Genomic DNA, 17,813 nt, shown 5'->3' on the forward strand with positions numbered 1-17,813 from the left:
AGGTCATCCCAGTGCACCAGCCCCAAGCACCCTGTTTCATGCAATGAACCTGGACTGGTGATTTGTTTCACATATGATAATTTACATGCTTCCATGTCATTCTCCCATATCATCCCGCCCTCGCCCTCTCCCAGAGTCCATAATACCGTTCTATTTATCTGTGTCTCTTTTGATGTCTCGCATACAGGGTTATCTTTACCGATTGACTAAATACCATATATATGTGTTAGTATACTGTATTGGTGTTTTTCTTTCTGGCTTACTTCACTCTGCATAATAGGCTCCAGTTTCATCCACCTCATTAGAACTGATTCGAATGTATTCTTTTTAATGGCTGAGTAATATTCCATTGTGTATATGTACCACAGCTTCCTTATCCATTCATCTGCTGATGGGCATCTAGGCTGCTTCCGTGTCCTGGCTATTATAAACAGTGCTGCGATGAACATTGGGGTACACGTGTCTCTTTCAAGTCTGGTTTCCTCAGTGTGTATGCCCAGCAGTGGGATTGCTGGGTCATATGGCAGTTCTATTTCCAGTTTTTTGAGGAATCTCCACACTCTTCTCCATAGTGGCTGTACTAGTTTGCATTCCCACCAACAGTGTAAGAGGGTTCCCTTTTCTCCACACCCTCTCCAGCATTTATTGCTTGTAGACTTTTGGATAGCAGCCATTCTGACGGGCGTGAAATGGTACCTCATTGTGGTTTTGATTTGCATTTCTCTGATAATGAGTGATTTTTTTAAAGAAAAAGTACTTAGGGCATCCAGGCTAAAAGACAAATTCACTTATAAGGGAAAGAAAATCAGGTTGTGATCAGACTTGACAACAGCGCTTTATGTCAGGAGACTATGGGGTAACACTATGTCTAAGATACCTGAAGAAAGGAAGGGTGACCTAAGGATTTTACATTCAGCCAAACTGACTTTCAGGTATGAAGGCCAAAGACAAAACGTTATCAACATGGAAGAACACAGGGACAATTCTCATGACCTTTCTGAGGCATCTTCTAGGGAATATACTTCAGACAGCCAGGCTAGTGAGACATTGACGTGACAGGTGGTGAGCACTAAATATATATTTACTTGTATAACTAATGATAAGTGATGGTTATAAGAGAGAATATAGTTTTTAATGCTTGTGTGTCTTTAATATACAGTAAAACTAACAAAATAGAGAATGGGGAGAACATATATAAGAGGCAGACAAAGCTTGCTGATCGCACTATAGTTATTAACCAAAATATTGCTTCCAAGCAGATGCTGGAGAACAAGTGAAGGAAGAAGTTACTAGATAATATTGCTCACAAAAGGAAAAAAATCGATAATAATTGCCCTCCCCTATAAAGGGGATTAAAAATGTAACAGGAAATGGTTAGAACAAAAGTACAAACCTTCGTAAATATTCAAACCAAATAAAAAGAGTGAGCAAGCACATAAACAAACCACAGAGTGAAAAACTATTTATATAACAGAGTTGAAATTTTCACAAAGATGTGGGTGTGAATCCTTGCTTCACTTTCCTCTCTGCTTGGCTGCCTCAGTAAGAGTCTATATATACGTATGTAGACTTAAGTGCCTGGGACCACACTGTGTGTTTGTATGTATATATGTAAAACCGATCTTGAAGGGCACGTGTGAGAATTGAATTTATATAGTATGATTTGCAGTATTCAATAGGTGTCAATAATAAGTGTTCAACCAGAGCAAGATCTGTAGCCTTCTCAGCAAGGGAGGGGCAAAGCTAGGACTTGAAAGTAGGATTGTCTGGCTCAAAAGTTTGCTGCTTCTCTTCTGTGCTGCTCAAGGCCTCACGTATTCACTGAATGCTGGAATGACAGGAATTTTTAGAAGGAGAGATTCAATAGTGAAGGCTTCATGGAAGACATGGCATTCCATGTCCAGCTTAAGCAACTCTGACAGTAGCAACTTCACTCTGATTTACATGCCTGGGACCCAGCACAGCTCCTGGTCTACACTCAACCTATACTCATTAGGTAATCGCATTTACTGGTTCACTATTTGTATCATTTGGGATAGGTTAGATTATTCTAAAATAATTAAGCAATTCGGACTTCCCTGATGGTCCAGTGGTTAAGAATCCACCAATGCAGGAGACATGGGTTCAATCCCTGGTCAGGGAAGATTCCACATGCCTTGCGGGGTTAACTAAGCCTGTGTGCCACAACTACTGCGCCCATGCTCTACAGCCTGTGCTCCACAAAAAGAGAGACCACAGCAATGAGAAGCCCGCCCACCACAATGAAGAGTAGCCCCAGCTCTCCTCAACTAGAGAAAGCCCCCTCATGGGAAGGAAGAACCAGCCAATATAAATAAATTAATTAAAAAAATAATAAGTTCCCAAATTTCAGCAGTTTAAAACAATGAAGTTTTATTTCTTGCTCATGTAACAAGTTCATCACAGATTGGCAGGGAAACTCTGTTCATTGTAGTCACCCAGGCCTCTGGGTTGTTGGAATGAGCACGTCTCATGTAGGGTTGGTCATTGTGCCAGAGGAAAAAGAGCTCTGGAAGGTCTCACAGGGGCAATTAAATCTTCCACTTACAAGTGACACATGCCACTTCTCATAATTCATTGGCCAAAAGTATCACATGGTCACACCTAACTTTCAAGAAGGCCACAAAGTGTAATCCTACTATATGCCTGGAAAACATGAGACCTGAAATGCTTGGTGAACAGTATTAATGACTGTACGTTATCTGAAGGTGGTAATGTGGGCTCCATTTAGCTAGGTAGATAGATTGAAAGAAAGGACAGTGTACACTACACCATTATCCTCCTTTTCATAGTTGAGGACACAGGTGCACTAAGAGCTTGAGTGATTTGCTCACACTAACCTATCACCAAGGTGCTAGGATTCAAGTATGCATTTGTCTGACTCTAAAGCTTTTACCTACTGCTTACCAGGAACTTATCTTGCTTTTGATCCTGTCTTTCCTCATAGGGCTTCCCTGATAGCTCAGTTGGTGAAGAATCTGCCTGCAATGCAGGAGACTTCAGTTCAGTTTCTGGGTCGGGAAGATCCCCTGGAGAAGGGATAGGCTACCCACTTCAGTATTCTTGGGCTTCCCTTGTGGCTTAGCTGGTAAAGAATCTGCCTGCAGTGCAGGAGACCTGAGTTTGATCCCTGGGTTGGGAAGATCCCCTGGAGAAGAGAAAGGCTACCCACTCCAGTATTCTGGCCTGGAGAATTCCATGGACTGTATAGTCCATGGGGTTGCAGAGTTAGACACAACTGAGCAACTTTCACTTTCCTCATATATTTGGAGACGAGGCACCAAATAGCCTCACCTTCCTTCACCCACAGATTCCATTTTACTGTGTGTCACTGGTAGAAGTTTAAATCAGACTTTGCAAACAACTCAGGCCAGTTTAAAAGGAAGAAAAGGTCATCTCCGAAGCCTGGATTACGCACTTTGTTTGTATTGTGTGGATTTTCCCTCAAGGATCTGCCTCTCCGGAGCTTCATTGTTCTTTCCTTTGAAATCTAACCCAGCAAACAGCCATCAAGACTAGCAGCCTGGCTCCAGAGAGGGGTTATCAAAGGAAGGAGGAGGAGCTTGAGCCTCATTTTTAACTTGCTGAACCTTTCAGATTCTCCCTCGAGGGTTCAGTTTGGTAAAAGAAAAATAATAATGACTTATGTTTATCCCGGGGAATATGTGTTTTCCATGCCCCCTTAGGAAATATCATCCATGTGTTTCAAATTTATTTTTTGCTTGACTCATCAAAATACTGTTGCACAAGAGACTCTGGATGTCCAAAGAGCTGTCTTTTAAAATAAATGTCTTTTATTGTGTCTTTGGAAACAGCTAATCACATTTTATCAAGAGTCAGCAGCCTTCTTTCTTCAAAGGATTGAATTTAACACTAAAAAGGTTACAGATGGGGAGAAAGAAGGGTTATTTGCTACCACCAACCCCTACCACTAACAGGCTATAAGATGCCAAGGACTATACGATGTGAAGATTTTGAAATGAAAACTCTAGGAAAATGATAGCTCACTTAAAAATATTAGCAAAAAGCGATGTCCATATCCCTTACCTTGTTGAGAATGAGTTGAGGTTAAAAATGAGAGTCCAGATTCTTCAGGAACTCCAGTTATTCATATGTTAGATCTTCTTTGCCTAACTTCTCTATTTATTTCTTTTAAAAAAAATCCTTTTTGTTTGAAAAAGTCCTTCCTTTGTTATGGCATTAATCTGTTTCTTTGCTCTTGAGTTCCTCCTAGTTCAACCTCCATTTCTACAGTGATTGTTGCTATGTTTCTATTTCTTTCTGGCATTCTATGTAATAATCCTGAGTTTTTCTAGTACTAGTTAGTGCTATCCTTTCATGTTTTATATGATTTTCTTAGTTTTATTTCATTTTGGAAGATTAGGTTATAGTTTCATCTTAGTGTACCTGTCTTTCTGGTGTGCTTTAGTTGTCTGTAGGGATGCTTTTAAATCTTTTTGCAAAAGCCAAGAAAGATAAATTGACTTTCCCAAGATTAAACAGCTATTAAGTGGCAGAGCAGGTGTTCACACCCATGTTTATCTGACTCCAAAGCCTATAATCTTCTTACTAATCATACTTATCATATATTGAAATTCTACTGTGTGGCAGACAATTTATACACAAAATCTGATCTAATACAGCATCTTGCAACACCTTTTTATTATTGATGAAGAAACAAAGGCTTGGAAAGCTCAACATTCAGAAAACAAAGATCATGGCATCCGGTCCCATCACTTCATGGCAAATAGATGGGGAAACAGTGGCTGACTATTTTTTTGGTGCTCCAAAATCACTGCAGATGGTGACTGCAGCCATGAAATTAAAAGACACTTGCTCCTTGGAAGGAAAGCTATGACCAACCTAGACAGCATATTAAAAAGCAGAGCCATTACTTTGTCAACAAAGGTCTGTCTAGTCAAGGCTATGGTTTTTCCAGGAGTCATGTATGAATGTGAGAGTTGGACTATAAAGAAAGCTGAGCACCGAAGAATTGATGCTTTTGAACTGTGGTGTTGGAGAAGACTCTTGAGAGTCCCTTGGACTGCAAGGTGATCCAACCAGTCCATCCTAAAGGAGATCAGTCCTGAGTATTCATTGGCAGGACTGATGCTGAAGCTGAAACGCCAGTACTTTGGCCACCTGATGTGAGGAATCGACTCACTGGAAAAGACCCTGATGCTGGGAAAAATTGAAAGCAGGAGGAGAAGGGGACAACAGAGGATGAAATGGTTGGATGGTATCACCGACGCGATGGACATGAGTTTGAATAAGTTCCAGGAGTTGGTGATGGACAGGGAGGCCTGGCGTGCTGCAGTCCATGGGGTTGCAAAGAGTCGGACACGACTGAGCCACTGAACTGACTTAGGTTGGTGAAAAGCATTTTCCTCACTGGCAGGAAATTAAGTCCTTAATTTGGACAATCAATATTTGTACAGTATTTTAGTACATCGTTACATCATCTGATGCCCTCTTTATTTTTATCCTTATTTTATAGAGGCTCAGGGACAGTCAAGATATTCCTCTTAGCAAGTGGTAGAGCTGGAACTAGAAAACAGATGTTAGGAAACCAAAGGTTTCTGTAGGGGAAGACAGTTCTTCATTTCAGTAAAATTAGTATCTTTGTGGAGAGGGCCACAGCATCCTTTGATTTCACCGTCAGACAGCAGATAAAGTAAGATCGAAAGAAATGAAAGCAAATCATTTTGCCAGTTCTTTGTAATCATAGAACTCTAATCAGTCAACACTGCGACGGTAGCGGCTTCATAAATGACTACGATTCCCAGGATGCCACAAGGTACGGCAGGCAAGACTTCGACTCCCAGCATGCTGTACTCTGGAACTTCCAGTCCCGGAATGCAACGCTCCTCCTTGCTCCCAGAGGTCCATGAAGACTACAACTCCCGGCATGCAGCGCCGCCCCCAGTTTCTGGCGCCCCGCTGGACCCTGCTTCGGAGAGACCTTTTGGACTCCAGAAGGCGCGCCCTGGAGTCCCAGCCCCCTCTGGGGGACGTGTCTGAGCGGCAGTTCTTGTCCGTTGGGCCTGTCCAGACGAAACCTCGAAGGGATGGGTTGGGGCCTGGGCCAGGCTTCTCCCAGGCAGCGTTTGAGGCAGCCCCAGTGGGGCCCTCCGGGGGCCTTCCTGCCTTTGAACTGCGGTGGCGGGCGGGCTCTCTGTATCCTGCACCCCTCAGAGTAGGGGCCGCCATCACCATGGCCACGGCTGCGAGTCGGCCCTGCCCCCCAGGGTCGCGGGACATCCTGTGGCGCGTGAGTGCTGCCCGCACCGTGGCAGGCGCTCGTTAGCTGCGGGGGTCGGGTGGTTTGCGGGCGTCGGTCGCGCGTGCGCGCTAGGCGGGGGAGGGGCTGGCTCTAGTGTAGCGTGGAGAGCGCGTGGGGAGTGGGGAGACCCGAGTGAATGGTTTCGGGGTTGTGCGGGGCATCCTGAGTAGAAGCTAGTTGTAGGGAGGGGCGTGCTCAGGAGAGTTGGTTACAAGGTGTGTCTGTGCGGGACGTCCTGAGTGCAAACTTATTACTGTGTGAGAGACGGGTCCTGAATGGAAGCTGGTCATGGTGGGAAGGATGATCTGCATGGGAATTGGGGCAGGGAATGGGAAAAGAGTTGTATGCCAGGGAGGTGTACCTACTAAGTGCAAACATCTTTAATTTGTTGATTACTTGGGGTAAGAAGCGGGAAAGAATATCCGGAATCAGAAAGACAACAGCTGGACTTGGGGTCTGGGTAAAAGCAGGACGGGTGTTTTGTCAAATTAGAGGGATGTGGACACTGTGGGCCGGAGGTGAGGAGGTTCTTCCTTGTGGAAGTTTAGTCAACAGTTCTGCATCCTTTCTGTGGTGGGCAAAGAGTAACAGAAGTAAGGTCCCTTTTGGAACAGTGCTTATACCCTGGCAGCACTGACATCTACTTTGTTCAGTTCAGTCCAGTGGCTCAGTCGTGTCCGACTCTTTGCGACCCCATGGACTGCAGTACACCAGGCCTCCCTGTCCATCACCAACTCCTGGAACTTACACAAACTCATGTCCATCGCGTCGGTGATGCCATCCAGCCATCTCATCCTCTGTTGTCCCCTTCTCCTCCTGCCTTCAATCTTTCCCAGCATCAGGGTCTTTTCCAGTGAGTCGATTCCTCACATCAGGTGGCCAAAGTACTGGCGTTTCAGCTTCAGCATCAGTCCTGCCAATGAATACTCAGGACTGATCTCCTTTAGAATGGACTGGTTGGATCTCCTTGCAGTCCAAGGGACTCTCAAGAGTCTTCTCCAACACCACAGTTCAAAAGCATCAATTCTTCGGTGCTCAGCTTTCTTTATAGTCCAACTCGCACATCCATACATGACTACTGGAAAAACCATAGCTTTGACTAGATGCACCTTTGTTGACAAAGTAATGTCTCTGCTTTTTAATATGCTGTCTAGGTTGGTCATAGCTTTCCTTCCAAGGAGCAAGTGTCTTTTAATTTCATGGCTGCAGTCACCATCTGCAGTGATTTTGGAGCCCAAGAAAATACAGTCAGCCACTGTTTCCACTGTTTCCCCATCTATTTGCCATCAAGTGATGGGACCAGATGCCATGATTTTAGTTTTCTGAATATTGTGCTTTAAGCCAACTTTTTCACTCTCCTCTTTCACTTTCATCAAGTGGCTCTTTAGTTCTTCACTTTCTGTCATACGGGTGGTATCATCTGCATATCTGAGGTTATTGATACTTTCCCTGGCAATCTTGATTCCAGCTTGTGCTTGCTTCCTCCAGCCCATCATTTCTCATGATGTACTCTGCATAAAAGTTAAATAAGCAGGGTGACAATATATAGCGTCGGCGTACTCCATTCCCGATTTGGAACCAATCTGTTGTTCCATGTCCAGTTCTAACTGTTGCTTCTTGACTTGCATACAGATTTCTCATGAGGCAGGTCAGATGGTCTGGTATTCACATCTCTTGAAGAATTTTCTTTGTATCCCAAGTTATTAATACTAAATCCTGCCTGTTCTTTACAACCTTTATTATCAGCTATCGATGTCCTGCAGATTGTGCATCAGAAAGATGGCTGCAGTTTTTCTTCTTTAAACTTTCTTATTGCCACTGCCTTCCTTCAGACACTGACGGAAATCTTTGACTTGGGCCGTTGGGGTGTGCTGCCTCCTGTTTGTCTGCTGTCTGCCTCTTGTCCCCTCTGATCCATCTTCAGTGTAGACACCTTACAGACACAAGGGTGTTTTACCTTCCAGAGATAAATCTAATTGTCACTTTTGTGCTTAAAATCCCTCAAGATCTTTTCTTGTATTTATGTGTTCAGCAGTAAATCTTGTGCCTCTTATGAGGTGTGTGTGTGTTAAGTCGCTTCAGTCATGTCCGACTCTTTGCCACCCTGTGGACTGTAGCCCACCAGACTCCTCTGTCCATGGGATTCTCCAGGCAGGAATACTGGAGTGGATTGCCATGCCCTTCTCTAGAGGGTCTTCCCCATCAGGGGTGGAACCTGTGTCTCTTATGTCTCCTGCATTGACAGGCAGGTTCTTTTACCGCTAGTGCCACCTGGGAAGCCCATCTCTTATGAGGTAGGCACTGATAATTCAGACATGAATACAATGAAGTAAGTGCCCAGTTAGGAGCCCATATCTAATAATTGTAAACACAGTTGCAGTATATACATGATTCCTGTAATATGTATATACTTTCAGATATTGACATGTCTATCAAACCTAGGGAGACAGCTGTAAGTTGCTGTGAAATACAATTGTAAACTAAATGAAACCTTCTTTACTCCCCAAAGTGTGATATTTAATGTGACACCTGACTCTGGACTAAAACAGTAAGAGTTCACTGATAGGAGAAAATTCTGTAGTGGTATGTAGTATTGTTAATAGTAGTGACCATTGGAGTTTATGGACAGCTGCATGGACTGTAATCTGGGTGTAAATCTTAGTGATTAACATCCTGTATGAAAAGGTAAGATTTGCATAACTGAAATAACTGGAATAGTTTAACTGACTTCATGATTGAGGGACTTTGTTGGTTTAATTACAGGTGTTGGGCTGGAGGATAGTTACAAGTATTGTCTGGTCAGTGCTGCTGCTGCCCATCTGTACCACAGTATTTGTAATCTTCAGCAGCATTGATTTATTTCATCCTATACAGTGGCTGTCTGGTAAGTGATGTTCAGTTTGGGGATAACAAATTTACAGGACCCACTTCTCAACATAAAAATTGCATTACGTTTTAAATTTATTTTAATGTCTGTATTGAGAGTGGCAAAAAAAAATTCACTCTGAGGTTCTTAAGCCATTCCCTGCCTAACATAGGCATTTTCACTATATAATAAGATCACTAAACCCGTCAGAGACTGTTCACAGAAACAGATCACTAGAGACCACATTAATAAAAACTTAATTTTGTTTGTCTTTTCTTTTTGACAGCTTTATTGAGGAAGTGAACTTGTGAGCTTTCTTTTTAAGGAAGTGAACTAATACTTTTACATATTTAAAAATTATAGATAGAAAATATGACATATCTTTTAAAAATTTTTTTCTAAAATTAAGAATACTTCATTTCTTTATTGTGGCTGATAAGAAAGGTGAAAAGAGAGAAAAGGAGGAGACTAAGGAACATAGAGTTAAACTGAAAGATTGATGAGAAGGAAAAAACTGTAGCAGGCTAATGTTTCTCAGAATTCTTGGAGACAGTAAAGTTAATAAATTCATCAAAGTGTAACTACTTTATGTTAATAATAGCTACCAATTATTGCTGCCTACTGTGTGCTAGGCACCATGCTGAGTACCTTAAGTGTATTCTTTTCTTCTTTTTGGCCACTCCCCATGGCATATGGGGGTCTTTCTTCCCCAACAAGGGATTGAACTTGCACCCTTGCAGTGGAGAAGTGGAGTCTTAACCACTGGCCCACCAGGGAGATCCCAGGGTGTTACTTCTTATCCTTCCTATTAATACAACCTTGTATGATAAGAATGAGGTAGTATTCCTACTTACATGAGGAACCTGAGACTCAGGTTATAAGTCTGTGCAGAGACACAGCTAATGAGTAACTGAACTAGGATTTGAATATTCGTCTTTGACTGCAAAGCCTATGTTTTTTCCACTCTGCCACTCTAGAATTTAAAAAGAGAGACATGTTCCCAGAGTTAGATTTTGAAGCCTTTTAAGTAAGGTCTTGCCTAAGGTTAAAAAGCACAAATACTCTTGAAATTCTTCCTTCCCCCCTCCCCTCCAAAATGGTAACAATAAATTTCTTTTGCTTTGGAAAGTGGGAAGTATGTTGTTAATTTAATTTTTCAGAAGAAATGCCAATTTTCAAAGAGTTGAAATCTTTACCTTATGGCCTTTGGAGAGAGATTGCTGCTAAAGAAGTCATTTTAAGTTTTTTGTTGAGACATATCAGTCACTTTCTGGGTGAATCTCACAGTCAGATGAAGTTAAGCCATAAGCTAGTACCAGAGTGGCAAGTATTTCTGTAACCACCTTGCCTGTGTCTGCGTCACTCATGCTTGTCTAGTTGCAACTTTAGAATATTCAGTATTGTAATCTAGAGCCATTACCAGTTGTTATGTATTGGTACTTCAGACAAAAACTTTTTGCCATTTCGTGGCCCATGGGTTCTTTAATTTTAGTGTCCCTTTTTCTCCAGATTAGATTTGATTTATGCCATTTTTCTCATCAAATATTACTTGTCTGCTTCAACTTTTGCTTCATAAAGTCTTTACAGAAAAATTTAGTCCTTCCTTCCTTATTTCCAGTTACATGAATTACTTCTTTCACTCTTTTAGCTCAATGTAATGCTTGAGAAGTTTTCTTGTGGATGCTTAATAATTTTCCAGTAATTTTGGTCAATGAATTGAAACTTTAAAAATATTTGGTCTCATTTACTCTATTTAACAAACAGATGTCCATATTTTTATTTCTTGTTCATGTTTTTAGACATATACACGTTTTAAACTGTCACATTTTTTAGATGGAATACTGATTGTTGAACCACTCTAAAATGTGAATGTATTAGTATTTCACAGGGATGTCATGAATTTTTATTTTTAATTCTGCTCATTTGGATGATTTACAGATTATTCTGTTTCTAGAAATGTTACTTTTTTTAGCTGTAGGGTCAAATTGCATTTAAGAAGGGATCTGCAAAATATTTACATTTTAGAAAGAAACTTTGTTGGTATATTACTAAATGTGGTACTTCTCTGTTTCACATGAAATATTTTTGAATATGGTATTATTTGTCTGATGTTATCATCTGGGTCATCTCAAAGAAATTCTGGTATATATTAAAGATAAGTTTTTAAATTAAAATTAGAGTTGTGGTTCAAGCCCCCCTTTTTATTGCAGTATACTAAACATGACAGTATAACTGAATGAACTCACTAATCCATCTCTCTTTTGTTTTAGCTTCTTTCAATGATCTGTATAATTCCTACATTATCTTTTACCTTCTGCTGCTGTCAGTGGTGATTGTAATAATAAGTATTTTCAATGTGGAGTTCTATACAGGTGAGTTTTCAAATGTTAAGCATCTTTAAAATACCTGAATTTATTTTACTAAGAGCAGACATAATGAATTTTGTATGTGGATGTGTACATCAGAGGCTGTATTTTGTGTCAAAGTTTTAAAATGTATACAGAATTATATGCTTTTGAGTGTCTTTACTGTACAATTTATTTGATATACTTTCTCTGATTTTAAAAAATAATTAGCACTCTTAGGACAAATTGTATGATTCCACTTATATATATGAGGTATATAGAGTAGTCTCTAATTCATGGAGATATGAAGTAGAATGATGGTTGCCAGGGACTTGAGGGAGGAGGGAGTGGGGAATTGTTTAGTGTATACAGAGGTAATAGGTACAGGGGAAAATGCAAAAGTTTGGAGATGGATGGTGTTGATGGTTGCACAACAATGTGAGTGTACTTAAAACTATATATTTAAAATGGTAATTTTTTTAATGTGTATTTTATGACATTAAAAAATTTAGACATTTTAATAGTTCACAGCTAGTGATTAAAGTTGTAATTTAGCAGATATATTATAAAAATAACTCCTTTATAGAGTAGGAGATCAAGACCAGATGATTTCTGAAGTCTTTTTCAATATTAAAGTCTATAGTTCTGTGATTTTGGAACAGCAAAATTTAAAATGTATGTTTTGCCTTGGGAGAATCACCTGCTAGATTTCAGAGTTTTTTTTACTTTTTCTCAATTTTTCTCCTTGCTCTTCCTGCCTTTTCAGATTCCTTAAGTCTGTCCTTGAGGTAAAATGAGAAGCTTTTTCTTATACTTCTTTTTTTCACTATAACTTCATTCCTCTTTTTAGCTCTTTAGTACTTCCTGGCTAGATATGATGTACAATTTCACATTGTTCTCTGGGTTTTATAATATATATACCCTTTTCCTTTGCTTTTCTAATCCCTCACTACTTGCTGATGGATCTCTTTTTCTATTCAAGCCATCCGTAGAACCCCTTGACTCACAGCTAGCTTTTTTGGTGGGGGGAGGGGGTGGCGGGCTTGTGCTACATGGCTTGCATGATCTTAGTTCTCCAGCCAGGAACTGAATCTGTGCCCTCTGCAGTGGAAGCGTGAAGTCTTAACCACCGGACCACCTGGGAAGTCTTCATCTAGTCTTTCTTAAAGCCTGACTAGTCACTTTGGCTCATTTCTTCAACGTTCATTATGCATTACATTGTGCCATGCATTGTGTAGGGATAAGAGATGTTTGGTCCCAGTTTTCCCCAAGAGGTCACAATTAATGCTGAGACAGTAATAAACTGGATAGTAGGAGAGTATATAGGAGCACCATTTACCCAGCATGGTGAACTTCCTGAGGAGATGACCTTTAAACCAAGCCTTGAAGGGTGAGTATATTAAGTAGACAAGGAAGAAAAATGATTTTCTAGGGGAAAGATATAGCATATAAAAAGGTTTAATGACATCAGAAGGTTTGGTATATGTTCAGAGTATAAGTCAGTTACAGTCAGTAGGTCTTGTGGGCATTTCTGGTGGGGAAGGAAAGGTGATAGCATCCTCTTCTCCGAATTGGATAAGCCTTCTCCCTTTATGCTTAGTTTTCCACCATACTTGGTGCGTATTAAATACTGTAAGAATTAAAAGAAGACTGTGTACAAAGATAGGTCACGGAACCCTGTGCCAGCTGTTTTCAAAGGCCAGCATCCCTCACCTCCTACCCACTCTTGCCTCCCCTAGTTCACCTTGCAAGCATTTATTTTAGTATTCAGTGTTGTCATTATTTACCTAGTTTGTGGTTTATTTTTCCAGATGGACTATATATTGCCAATTCAAAATGCTGAAATAAGGATAACTTGCTGGAAGATAGGCACTATCTTAAAATTGTTGTTTATTCTTTTATGGCAGTAAGGGGAGTGCCAGGGTAGGCACTGTTTGAGCTGTCCAGAAATCTTAATTAAAAAGAATTGAAAAATGTTAATCATACTATCCTTAGGTTTCATCTCTCTAGATTCTTTGGTTTTTCTTTTTCTGTGTGTATCTGTATTTATTCAGTCTTTTTTCAAATTATTTTAACTTAGAATGTTTCTGTACTATGTTTTATACTGACTCAGTTTCTTCCTGCCCTTTGGAGTATTTATTCAAGGAGGAGAGGGAAAAGTTTAGGTCCTCTTGCTTTATATGCTGTGGATTATAAAGCCACAGTCATGTGTTTTGTTTTCAGTTGTGCCTTCCATTCCCTGCTCAAGACTGGCACTGATAGGGAAGATCCTTCATCCGCAGCAGCTCATGCACTCCTTTATTCACGCTGCAATGGGAATGATAATGGCTTGGTGTGCTACAGTGATAACCAAGGGCCAATACAGCTTTCTTGTGGTTCCCTGCACTGGTACTGAGAGGTAAGATTCCATATGTTTTTTATAAGGGTCCTTGTTTAGTTATTAATCCAAAGGTGACCTGTATACATTAATAGTTTATGGACGTTCTTTACTTTCCAGACTTCTGTTAAAAAGTGCTTTCTCACATACATCAAAAGTTTTTGATGTTTTATGTTTGTTGAATTCAGCAGTTTCTTTTAAACCATTCTGTGCAAGGTGCTATGCTAGATGCTGTTGGATTTATTAGTATTATTTACATATGGACTACAGGCTCCTTCAGAGTTGAGAACAGTAGGTGATATAAGACATGGATGCAAATGAATATATGAGGAGAGGAATAGAAATGTGTGAGAAATAGGATGTAACAGGAAGAAAATGAAATGTGCAGATAAAACTTGTGGGAGTTCAGAAAGCAGGGAGGTATCCATACATGGCTTCTGGGAGGAGGTGGCATTTAGGTTGGGGTTTGAAGGAAGGATAATATGGGAAGAATGAAAAAAATTTTAAAATAATTACAGCTACCTTCTTCAGTAGAGCACTTTTATAATTTTGAAATATATACAGTTCTTGAACAGATGACACTGATATAAATATCAAGTTGATATTCTGATTTTAAAAATCAAAAAAGATTTCTGGAGTAGTCTTTAAGTTCTCAATTAGCCATTGCTTTTATACGATGTTCGTGACTACTGAATACTTGATTTCCTTTTGTTCCCCAGTTACTATTATATAGGGCAGGCTTTTTTCCTGGTAAATGTTCTTTAGTGAGAGTTCCCATGAAGGAATGCCTCCTTATAAGAGACAACACAGAGAGAAGCCCAAAGTTATGGCATCTCTATCAGGTATATAGCCTTCATTTAGAGTTCTTCCTAGCCTAAATACAGTTTACCAGTAACTCAAAGGCACCATTGCTTACTGTCATAGGAGACATTCTTACCCTTACCAGATTTCCAAATGAGCAGAGCTAGAGTTTTGATTTTTGTTTTGTTCTTAAAATGGGAAGATTTATTAAGGATTTTCTGCAAAAGTAACAGCCAAGCCCATGCTTCTTAAGAGAAGTGATTAGCAGGAAATTTATGTCATACCTTGGGCCTAGAACCACAGGATACTTCTTAGTTTTAACTAAAGGTCAAATTCTCATGCATCAGGGGAAAGGGTTTTATTAATCTTTTGCCCACACTTAACCTAAAACACACTGTTATGTTAGAATTTGGGGTATATCTTAAGTAATTAAGTCAAAGCTTTGCCTTCAGTAAATATTGAGCCTAAAATGGTGATATGTGTCCCTGGCTATTGAATTAATAACCTAACTTTTCCCTTTCAGCTTAGATAGCCCTGCTGTACAAACCTGCTTAAATGAGTATCACCTTTTCTTCCTACTGGCTGGAGCATTTATGGGCTATAGCTATAGCCTCCTGTATTTTATTAACAATATGAACTATCTTCCATTTCCCATCATACAGGTAAGCTGTCATTTGAGCATTTCCTTATGTCAGAATTTGGCTGGGTTAAAATTGGCCTGGTGATCCTGTATATAACTGGCCTTATCTGATTAATTCAAATTTGATCAGTGAAACTTAGGACTGAGATGCTCAAAATGCCATTTGGAGATGAGATGTTTGTCTTCATGAGACTTGAGTGTCTGGGAGCTGCAGTTACCCTTTCTGCTGCGTCTCTCAGAATACTGCTTTGCTCCACTCTTTCCCTCCTTGCTAGGTAGTGGCAGCTGGTGTGACCAAGCAGGGCTGGGGGAGGGTGATGATGACATGCATGCAAAGTACCTCTGTACAGCTGCCAGCTTCTTTTTAAACCCAAGAATCTCATTAGCTTGAGGATGTACAAGTAAGTATAGAACATGTCAGTTACATTCTGAATAAATAAAACAGTTTGATTGGTTTGAGTGGGATAGTTTAGACTGTCTTTCACTTAGGTTTTTAAAAATCTACTAATTTGGTAGAAGCTGTCCCCTCCTCTGGCAGGAGAGAGAAAGGTAGGTTGAGGTTTCTCCAGTGCCACCAAGGCTCTCCGCAGCCTGTTGCCACTGTTCTTGACTGTGCTGTTATTCGCTTCATTTTTGCTCTACGGCATACTGAATACTGGACTTCGGAGTAAAACTGTTAGAACCAGCTCCTTTGTGCTAGGACCCAGGCTGGGAGGGAGAGAGTGGAGGAGGGATGTATAGATAAATGATATGCCACGAGAGTGTAAATATCAGAGTGTGATGGATTAGGGTTCTCCTGGTTTAACTGAAGTTTTCACATGCCTGTTGCATTCTTGAGAACAATCCGATGAAAATACACCTACTGCAAAGAGATAGTGCTCACAGGCAAGAATGTGACAGTGCTCACAGGCAAGAATGTGACGCTTACCTCTCTGCTGTCTGTGAGCCTATGACAGGGAGTCCTATTACAAGTTCTTCACATCTTGTGAAGGTAAGTTAAAAGCAGAGTGCCATCTTTGCCACCTCAGAATTTCACAAGGAGAAAGATCCCAAAATCCTGCATAGAAATATCCATGGTGAATCATCTTTGATCCAAACATCATTAAGAATATAGAAAATGAAGAAAAGAAAGTACTAGAGAAAAATTAGATTACTCCCAAATATCTTGCTCCTTCATGGACTTCTGTTGATAGTGAAAGCCTGTTTAACATCACAGATGTGTAAGGGAGTGAACAGGAGAGTCCAGTATTGATAGTACTGGTAAATTATTGTTTATACCATGTAATGAACATTTGTAAAATTTGACTGCTAAATTTTTGTAATTTCTTTTGATAAAATTTTGGATTCACTCTTGTGTGTTTTTCCAGACCCTTCATTGTACATTTATAAATATAGTAGCTGTAATATTATATATTTGATGGGTTGGGGTTTTCATGAATACTTTTCTTTTGCACATTTTATTCAGTAACTACTTTTTCATGTAATAATATGAAAAATTAGATCTTTTTAAAAATATAGCATTTTAATCAATTTGCTGTTAGTCCATTAGGTTTTTTTTTTTTTTTCTTTAAACTTGCTTCTGCTACAAAATTCAGTTCTGATGCCCTTATTAGAGTCTTAGTGACTGACTGATAGGGAAAAGCGCAACATTGGTTTGGAGTAGGGTACAAAGAAATGAATAAATACCAAGATAGGCTTGGTAAGTTATGCACCAACAAGACCATTTGAAAGTTTATTAAATGAGATAAGATTTATAGAGTCTGACACATAGTGAATATTTGAATAGGTAAAGGATAGCTCATAGCCAAATCACAGAAGAACCCAACAAGGAATTGAAAAGCATTTCACCTTAGGAGCAAGAAGAGGGTATATTAGCTTTCTCTGTATATCTAACTGCTTCTGTAGCCTCTCTGGACCCTTGTAAGTGATGGTTGAGATGAGAGCTGCAATAGTAATAGTATAGGAACTATGCCCTTTTTATTGGAAGGTGAAGGTGAGATAGTGGTAGCACTCAGTGACTGCATGGAATAGCTGCAATTCTACATCTTGGACTTTGAAAGTATTTTAGTAAACTGGGATACTTGAAGCTGTATGGTTAGTGACCAAGTAATCATTTCACCTGGGCTGCTTTTTTGTCAGATACTGTTGGAATCTGCAGATATGGTAGGAAGACAAAACCTCTACCTAAGGACTTTGCTGTCCTTCTGCTTCTGAAATCCTTAAAGAAGGACCAGCCCTAATGTAAACACAAAAGGAGACTAGAATTTGGAAAGTCCATCTTTGGTTCTTCAGGTTTCCTCAGATCCTCTCTAGTAATATAAAAATATTTTTCCCATTGGCATTTTTAGGGTACACAACCCTTGTTTCACAAGAAGTGTAATTTTTTCAGAAGAAACATTTCATATTTTTTCTTGCTTGATTCTTTACTCTTAGACTGTTAGCATTGGAAGGTACCCACTGAGGAACTGTTTAGCTGGTTCAGC

General features: G+C 40.0%; 1 protein-coding gene across 2 annotated transcripts in view; it reads left to right on the top strand.

Moving 5' to 3' along the window:
• The first annotated feature begins 6,211 nt into the window (after positions 1-6,211).
• The window catches only part of NDC1 (NDC1 transmembrane nucleoporin), a 56,492-nt gene continuing 44,890 nt past the window's right edge, over positions 6,212-17,813 (top strand). Inside the window, exons 1-5 of one of the 2 annotated variants that reach the window (XM_081485213.1) lie at positions 6,212-6,289; positions 9,065-9,185; positions 11,438-11,539; positions 13,736-13,910; positions 15,214-15,352. In XM_081485213.1, the coding sequence (XP_081341339.1) occupies positions 6,233-6,289; positions 9,065-9,185; positions 11,438-11,539; positions 13,736-13,910; positions 15,214-15,352 (594 nt within the window). In that variant the 5' untranslated portion in view covers positions 6,212-6,232. The remainder of the gene's footprint in view (positions 6,290-9,064; positions 9,186-11,437; positions 11,540-13,735; positions 13,911-15,213; positions 15,353-17,813) is intronic. The other variant, XM_081485214.1, reaches the window with a different exon arrangement.

The sequence above is a fragment of the Giraffa tippelskirchi genome, chromosome 5, assembly GCF_054371585.1.
Source record: "Giraffa tippelskirchi isolate mGirTip1 chromosome 5, T2T-mGirTip1v1.2.pri, whole genome shotgun sequence".
NCBI lineage: Eukaryota > Metazoa > Chordata > Mammalia > Artiodactyla > Giraffidae > Giraffa > Giraffa tippelskirchi.